Source organism: Perognathus longimembris, chromosome 10, assembly GCF_023159225.1.
Source record: "Perognathus longimembris pacificus isolate PPM17 chromosome 10, ASM2315922v1, whole genome shotgun sequence".
In the NCBI taxonomy this organism is placed as follows: Eukaryota; Metazoa; Chordata; class Mammalia; order Rodentia; family Heteromyidae; genus Perognathus; species Perognathus longimembris.
Genome location: NC_063170.1, coordinates 13,175,068 through 13,183,913, shown reverse-complemented (window position 1 = coordinate 13,183,913; position 8,846 = coordinate 13,175,068). Strand labels below are relative to the sequence as shown.

General features: G+C 55.3%; 1 protein-coding gene across 1 annotated transcript; it reads right to left on the bottom strand.

The window, feature by feature from the left end:
* Positions 1-262: 262 nt before the first annotated feature.
* Tradd (TNFRSF1A associated via death domain) lies at positions 263-8,255 on the bottom strand. The gene is made up of 5 exons (XM_048355373.1): positions 8,157-8,255; positions 3,026-3,184; positions 1,945-2,222; positions 1,624-1,816; positions 263-1,492 (listed from the first exon to the last, which is right to left on the bottom strand). The coding sequence occupies exons 2-5, from the start codon at positions 3,174-3,176 to the stop codon at positions 1,185-1,187; spliced, it is 930 nt and encodes a 309-aa protein (XP_048211330.1). The 5' UTR covers positions 3,177-3,184; positions 8,157-8,255; the 3' UTR covers positions 263-1,184.
* Positions 8,256-8,846: the final 591 nt, after the last annotated feature.

The window sequence follows — 8,846 nt, the reverse complement described above, 5'->3', positions numbered from 1 at the left end:
TAGCCACAGTGGGGGGGGGGGGGGCTCCAGAACGTGGACAGGGAGGAGTGAAGCTCATGATCCACTGGCTTACCCTTCAGGGAGGAAGTGGGAAGGGGTTAAAGGAGAGAGAGACAGTCCCCGGAAAAAGGAGGACAGCACCACTGGCCCCAGGAGCCTGTTTCTAAGACATTTAATCTAATGCAACAGTGGGAGGCCTGAGACAGACAGACAGACAGATGGTGAGAGGCCCTGAATTCAAGCCAAGTACACACAGACAAGATAAAATCCAAAATTTGAGAACCAATTTTACTGTGAAATTTCCCTAGCAATGTATTTGGAATCTAAAAAAAAAAAAAATTGAGTTCAAGCCCAAAGGGTCAGACATAATTAAAACAAGATTGCTTTAGAACCCAAGCTGTAAAAGAGGTTCATCAGACTACTTATCCTTCACATGCTACTCATCATCCATTCAAAAGCTGATGTCTGTTGGAATGCCCCTCCCACAAGACCCCCCATTGAGCCACCTGCATCCAGTTAAGTCTGCTGTGCCTAAAACACTGCCCTTCAGCCACCCCCACCCCCTCCTTCCTGCTCACACTCAACTCTTCCAAGAACCCAGCCCCAGCCTGAGATAGGCCTTGGAGCTTCCAGATCTCTCTACGTGCAAAATGACTACTTTATGGCGGCTGCTGAGTACTTCAGAGCCCTCCTGGGTGTGAGCCGAGGGACTGCAGGGCTCCTGTATCTTCCTCATCTGAGGTGAGGCCCAGGTGTTTGTTTTTGAGATACAGTCTAAGGCAGCTCATCCTCCTGCTTTAACTTCTAAAGTGTTGGGATTAAAGGCATTAGCTACCACACTTAGCCTTGGTCCAGGGGTTTAAGGAGTTGTGGCGCAGAGTGGAGGAGTGAGGGTTGAGCAGAAGCCTCCATGCTCCGTCACCATCCAAGAATCGGGCAGAATAGCCAATGGCGCACGTTAGGGGGCGGGGGAGCTCAATGGGTGCCATCTAGCTTCTGGCCCAGGCTGGCAACTGTGCTGCTCTAGCAGTTCCATGACGGCGCGTGTGTATATTCTCAGGGTCCTGTGGATGGAAGGGGTACGGCAGCAACTGCAGTCGAAGTAGAAGGGACCCCTGGAGCCCTGAGGCGGCGTCAAGCCCTGGCCCAGCTCCCGGCACGCTGCTTCTTCCTCGGCACGGGGCCTACGCCAGGCCATTGGGATCTGCCAGGCCCAGCAGATCCTCAGCTAGACTGGTGAGCTCGTTCTCCTCCAGCGCGGCCACCAGGCGCTGCAGCGTGGCCCGACGGCCCTCGGCCTGCACGAAGCGCTGCAGCAGCTGGAAGGCCTGCTCGTAGAGCCCCTCGCGCTCGTACTCGTAGGCCAGCGTGTCCAGGGCGGGGTCGCGCAGCGCCCGGCAGTGCCGCTGCAGTGAGCGCCCCACCCTGCGCCACTTGAGGCCCACCGAGCAGGCGAACTTCTGTTGGTCCTGCAGGCTCAGGGGCCGATTCACTGCGGAGAGAACGGGCAGGGGTGGCGGGTGGACGCCAAGAACCCTTCGTGCCAGCCCGGGAGACCAGGCCCAAACCCCGACCTCCAGTGACTCCTCCCCCTCCACCCCCACTTCTGCGCCTGCTCCTCACCTATGTGCTGACCCTGGAACAGAAAAGTCTGGCCAGACTGGGGCGGTGGCTTCTCCTCTGACGGAGAAGGGATCGGGGACTCTGAGAGAGCAGGAGTGACCCCCACATGGTCACCCTGGCCCGAGCTGCTGCAGGTCAGATTGCGGAGTGCATCCTCTAGCTCAGTGAGCTCCTCATCCCTGAGCCGGTCGGGCTGCGGGGGGGGGGGGGGGGGGGGTTGGGGGGGCGGGGAAAGGGGGGAGAGGTGCGCTGTCAGCGGGGCTCTTAGGGGAGCGCCCCCGCCCACCTCATCCTGACCCCAGCCAGCGTCGGGGGCTGCACCTTCTGGGCTAAGATGCAATTCAAACAGCGCTCCTCATCGGTCAGCGAAGCGTCCAGCAGCTCGGCGCCAGCGCGCAGCTCCAGCTGCAGCGGCAGGGAGGGCCCGGAGAGCGCCTGCGCCAAGCGGGTGCGCAGCGCGGCGCGCAGCGCCCCCTCGCGGTAGGCGCGCAGGAAGCGCCGGCAGCCCTGGCGCCCGCAGAAGCGCAGCTGCACTATCAGCTGCGGGTCGCTGCGGTGGATCTTGAGTATCTGCAGCACATCTGGGCTCTCGGAGCTCTCTGCGGAGGCGAGCAGTCAGGTGCCGGGCGGCCCCCCAAGCAGGACTGTTCTCCAAGCGGCAGGAAAGGCGAAGCCTGTGATCCCCAACCCCTACCTGGGGATGCAGGGTTCCACAAAACCCAGCCGGGGACGCAAACTGGGGTGCCAACAGCGACAACCCAGAAAGAAAAGAAAAAAAAAAAAAAGCCAGGGCCTCACAGAGTGCATCCCAAGATAGTAGGTGCCACACATCCTATCTGTGAAGACCCAAACGATGGGGGCAAAAGAATCTGCGACAAGAAAAGGGGCGCATGCCCAGAGCCCCAAGCCATCTGTGTCTGCGTAGGCAGGCTGGGGAAGGACCCGAGGTCTCAAGCGCCATTCCTCCGGCTAAGGTGGGGTGCGAGGAGAGCAGCAAGACTGCTCTGAGGCTGGAGTAGGATTTCCCCAACCAGCCTGATGAGAGAAAGAGAGGGCCCAGAAGGGCTGGTACTAGGGAGGAGTCTTGGGCAAGGAGCGCTGCAGTCAGAAGGAAAAGAGGAGAGCAAAACGTGTAGTTAGTAGAAAGGAGTGAGCTGGCTGGTTGAGAGTGAGGAGATGTTAGTTCAGAAACATACGAGGACACATGTACAAATTTCTATACATGCAGTAAGCAAAGAAGGCAGACGCTACTCAGCCAGACATCTGCCTTTCTCCCTAACCCCCACATCCCATTAAAACTTGTCCCTTCCTGGCTAAACCTAGGCCCACAAAGTCTAAGCGGTGAGGCCTCAATCCCAGCCCCACTCCCCTCCCCGCCACACACACCTGCCCCATTCCATACCTGCCAATGCTGTCTGCAGAGCCCCGAACACAGCCACCTTCTTCTCCGGGTGTGCATAGGCTTCGGACAGGTCCACCTTGTCCAACGAGGACTCCAAAAACAGGTATGCGCTGCCCACCCACTCTTCATGCCCATTTGGCCCAGCTGCCATCTTGCCTCCTGAGACCCATACAGACATCCAGGTCACCCCCAGCCTCGGAGAGCACATTCCAGTCCCATGTGGTCCAACAGACCCTCCACAGCAGCCCCAGTGGGCTGGCACACTTGGAGCAGGGAGCCCCTGAGCTTATCAGGAGCCCCATGTCTTCACACATGCTGCCTGCCCTGCATCTGTTTCATTTCGTCCTTTCCCCTCCTTTCTTTTCTTTCATTCTTCTCTCTTCACTTCAAAGTAGACCTGTAGTTTGCACCTACACAGATGCTGCTCCCCCACCCCCAATCCTGACAGATCTTTTGAATCCCTTGCTTGTTGGGAAGAATAAGAGCACTCCTTAGATGCAGGTGTGGCTAGGTAAAGAACGCCTAACCCATTTCCATATTCCATTCACCACTATGCGAAGACTAGTTCAGACATGATATGGAGCTCAAGATGGACCAGCGAGACTCAATCCTGCAACTCTGGCTGCACCAATAGGAAAGAAGCACTAATTTCCCTATCTTTGGGGTTCAACTGGAGGGAAGGGATGGATCCGTTTTAACACTGCTTGGGAGGAGCCTGACTGTGGATGAACCGGACACAGAAGGAACAGGGCCAAGAAATGGGAAGGTGCATTCTTAACCACACTAAGTCCCCGGATCCAGTAATCCCTGGAGCCAACCTGAACAGTTCAGATGTGAGCTAAACTCTCCTGTGTTATATGACCTTTGGAGTTGGTATTTTTTTTTCTTCCTCAGCTCAAATTGCTAATTTGAACTATCCCTCTTGGAGCTGTTACCTCCTCTGTCTAACATCTGGTCCTGGGGCTGGGAATGTGGCTTAGCAGTAGAGTGTGTGCCTAGCATGCATGAAGCCCTGGGTTCTATTGCTCAGCACCACATAAACAGAAAAAGCTGGAAGTGGCGCTGTGGCTCAAGTGGTAGAGTGCTAGCCTTGAGCACAAAGGAAGCCAGGGACAGTGCCCAGGCCCTGAGTTCAAGCCCCAGGACTGGCACACACACAAAGTCTGGTCCTCAGGATATCTTAGGAGAGGTTCACAAAGGTATAACACCTATGTGCATCTGATCATATAAAATGATACTTATCAAAATGAACTCCACAAAATGAAAACAAGAAGTTTATCTGTTGCTGTTTTGTTGTTGTTATTTCCTTTTTTTTCTTTGTGGGTCATGGGGCTTGAACTCAGGACCTGGGCACTGTCCTTGAGCTTTTTTGCTCAAGGCTAGTGCTCTACCACTTTGAGTCATAACACCACTTTTGGTTTTCTGATGGTTAGAGATAAAAGTCTCACAGACGTTTTGCTTGGACTGGCTTTGAACCATGATCCTCAGATCTCAGCCTCCTGAATAGCTAGGATTACAGGTGAGCCACAGATGCCCATCTTTTCTTTTGTCTTGTTTCTTTGGGAGGGTCAAGGGGGACACAGAAGTGGAGGAACAAAGGATGAACAAATGCAGCAGTGGTACTCATTAACACTATGTTGAAAATGAACTATACAACTTGTGGGTGGGAATAGGAGGGAAAAATTGGGAGAGAATGAGGGAAGGGGTGACACTGCAGAAAAAGAAATGTACTCTTTACTTGACTTATGTAACTACAACCCCTTTATACATCACCTTTATAATAGCAATAAAAAATTAAATCAACAACAACAACAAAAAACACCTGGGGCTGGGAACATGGCCTAGTGGTAGAGTGCTTGCCTCATATACATGAAGCCCTGGGTTCGATTCCTCAGCACCACATATATTGAAAAAGCCGGAAGTGATGCTGTGGCCTTGAGCAAAAAGAAGCCAGGGACAGTGCTCAGGCCCTGAGTTCAAGCCAGAGGACTGGAAAAACAAAACAAACAAAAAACACCTGGTCCTAGGAGGTGGGTCACATCTGTAATGCCAGCTACTCAGGAGGTTGAGATCTGAGCATCTCAGTTTGAAGCTAGCCCGTGTAGGGAAAGTCCTTTAGATTGTTATCTCTAACCACCAAAAAAACAGAAATGGAACTAAGTATGACTCAAATGATAGAGCCCTGAGTGGAAAAAGCTAAGGGACAGCGCCCAGGCCCTGAGTTCAAGTCCTAGTACAGCATGCACACACATGCATGCTATCACACACACACACACACACACACACACACACACACACACACACACACACACACACAGAGCCTGATCCTAGAACAAGGTGTTGGGAGTCGGGGATTTCCAGCTTGGAAACCACTGCTTTGAATCTCAGCTCAGTAGCCTCCAAGTTAGTGCCTCATGTGGCAAATGGGAAAACTGCTGTGTCTCTGCTTTTCCACCTTACCTAAGGCAACATCTCCCACTTTTCCTATGAACGTGGGCTGAAGACCCCATCTCCTGCCCCATCAGTCCTGTTCCTTCACTCTCTAGTATTCCCCATTTGTAGTGGTCTAGAAGGAGTGCTGATCTGCAGCACTGGGCAAGATGCCTGAGTATTGTTCCAAATGGTTTTTATTTACACAAACGACAGGAAGTCTCGGGGCAATAGGTGCCAGCCTTGGACATTGATGAAAAGGATCTTGATCCCATTGCAGAAGCTGCATTTCAGATCTGCCCACAGGGCCTAACTGAATGCCCAAGCTGGGATGGTACCTAGGTAGGGGCCCTCTGGTATGAGCCAAGGACCTGGCAAGAGAAAAGATAATAGCTATCTGGGTCTAAGGGGAACACACTTATTGGAGGCCGATCCCGGCCAATTCTCTCTTAGAAAACATATTGTTCCTTGTGTGTTTCCCCAAAACTAGTTTAAGAATTAACAGGATATTAGCATTGTGTTTATGTTTGATCAGAGTTGAAAGGTAGTTCTTATTTTTCCTGTATTTAGTAACTTCATTACCTTATGTAAGATTAGGTACACTGCCTTTGTATTTAAAAAAAAAAAAGAAAGAAAGAAAAGAAAAGAAGAGGGCTGGGAATATTGCCTAGTGGCAAGAGTGCTTGACTCATATACATGAAGACCTGGGTTCGATTCCCCAGTACCACATATATAGAAAATGGCCAGAAGTGGCACTGTGGCTCAAGAGGCAGAGTGCTAGCCTTGAGCAAAGAGAAGCCAGGGACAGTGCTCAGGCCCTGAGTCCAAAGCCTAGGACTGGCAAAAAAAAAAAAAAGAAGAAGAAGAAGAAGAAGAAGAAGAAGAAGAAGAAGAAGAAGAAGAAGAAGAAGAGGAAAAATAAGAGCCAGGTGTGGTGCTGAAGGCCTGTAATCCCAGGACATGGGAGACTGAGGCAGAAATACCTGGAGTTTGAGGCCAGTCAGAGCTACACAGTGAGACCATGTCTCTAAAACAGAGATAGAAGGGAAGGGAGGGAAAAGGAAGAGAGGAGAGATTTTCCTTTTTCCAGCCCATACTGGGCTTGAACTCAGTCAGGGCCTCAAGCTCTTTCTTAGCTTTTTTTGTTCTCTACCACTTGAGCCACAGCTCCACTTCTGACTTTTTAGTGGTTAATTGGAGATAAGAGTCGCATAGCCTTTCCTGCCCAAGCTGGCCACAACTTTATGAGATCCTCAGATCACAGTCTCTTGAGTAACTAGGATTATAGGTATGAGACACCATTGCCTGACTTTTTTCTTAAAAGACAAAATAAAAACAAAAACAAAAACAGGGGGCTGGGAATGTGGTTTGGTGGTAGAGCGCTTGCCTCCCATACATGAAGCCCTGGGTTTGATTCCTCAGCACTACATAAACAGAAAAAGTCAGAAGTGGCGCTGTGGCTCAAGAGGTAGAGCTCTAGCCTTGAGCAAAAGAAGCTCAGGAACAGTGCCCAGGCCCTGAGTTCAGGCCCCAAGACTTAATAATAATAATAACAACAACAAAAACAACAATAGAAAAACTCTCAAGGGCCAAGAAAAATTAGGCAGCCAACCAAAGAGGAAGAAAAAAAACAAACAAGTGGAGAACCCTAGGAATGGGACCTGATAGAGCCGGAAAACATTTCCTCTCTCACATCCTCCTATCTTTCTGGCCTGTAAGTGCTGACTGAACGAATATGGCCTCACCCTACAGGGTGGAAGTAGGGACAGGGGAGGCCTGAGTCTGCCCATCAGGCAGTGATAAGCATGCTGCATCACATGCACTAGAACTGGCAAAATGCTAGGCTGGGCTGAAGGCCCGGAGGTTGGTTAATAGGTTAAACAGTTTAGGGTTGTGGATTGGGACAGGAGAGAGAAAAATGGGAGCAAGCGAGGGAAGGGGTGACATTGTCTAAAAAGAAATGTACTCTTTATCTGACTTATGTAACTGTAGCCCCTCTTTACATCATCTTTCAAATAACTTTTACTTGATCAAGAGTTCTGGGGTTGAGGGGCGTGGCTTATCTCCCGAGTCCCCTTGTAAACCCTTCCTATTTGTCCTTCCAGAGAAACCCCTCCTATTTATGCTGGGAAGCCCCGCCCACCAGGAGTCTGCCCCGCCCACGGGGGGGAACCTCGGAGCTGGGTCCTGAGGATGCTCAGTGGTCCTTCAGGTGCCAGCCTGGGGAACAGCCGCTCCCACTACCAGACGCAGGGAGCCCCCTTCACACACAGCAGACCCAGGGGCTTCCCCCCTCTGCAAGGGAGGTCAGACGTGCCCCACAGGCTGAAAGCCTGCCCTGGTGGGGGGGCCCACGACCCCAGCACTGTGGTGCCCGGCGTCAAGCTGGACTGGATTCCAGGTGCAGGGCCGAGGAGAGCCGGGGATCGGAGGTCACAGAGCTGTTCAGACCCAGCCCCTCCCCCGCACTTCTTCCTAAACCGGGGGCCCCGCCGCCCCTCATTAGGGGGTACAAGAAACCTGAAAGCATCGGCCTCCTCCCTCCTGCCATTGAAACGGCCCGACAGGCCGCCCCCAGCGGCTGGCCGGACGGCCGTGGAGGACAGCGCGGAGCCCACGCGCGGAAGCCAGATCCGTCATTGCTCCCGACACCCCAGGGAGCCCATCGGGAGCCCACCCTCCCGGCCACCTCGGCACTAACCTGGCCGCCCGCCTCCGCACCGCCCGCGTTCCCACGCCCGCCACACTCCGCTCCGCTCCCCGCGCCGCTTCCGGGTGTGCGCGGAGAGCCCGGGGCGATGCCCAGGCCGGAGCCGCCCCGTGCCCCCCGCGCGCCCCGCCCTCCCTCCCGGAGCCGCCCCGTCCCCCCGCGCGCGCCCCGCCCTCCCTGCCGGAGTCGCCCCGCCCTCCCTGCCGTAGCCGCCCGCCCTCCCTCCCGGAGCCGCCCCGTCCTCCCGCGCGCGCCCCGCCCTCCCTCCCGGAGCCGCCCCGTGCCCCCCGCGCGCCCCGCCCTCCCTCCCGGAGCCGCCCCGTCCCCCCGCGCGCGCCCCGCCCTCCCTGCCGGAGTCGCCCCGCCCTCCCTGCCGTAGCCGCCCCGCCCTCCCTCCCGGAGCCGCCCCGTCCTCCCGCGCGCGCCCCGCCCTCCCTCCCGGAGCCGCCCCGTGCCCCCCGCGCGCCCCGCCCTCCCTCCCGGAGCCGCCCCGTCCACCCGCGCGCGCCCCGCCCTCCCTCCAGAGCAGACCCGTCCCCCCCCCGCGCGCCCCGCCCTCCCTCCCGGAGCCGCCCCGTGCCCCCCGCGCGCCCCGCCCTCCCTCCCGGAGCCGCCCCGTCCCCCCGCGCGCCCCGCCCTCCCTCCCGGAGCCGCCCCGTCCCCCCGCGCGCCCCGCCCTCC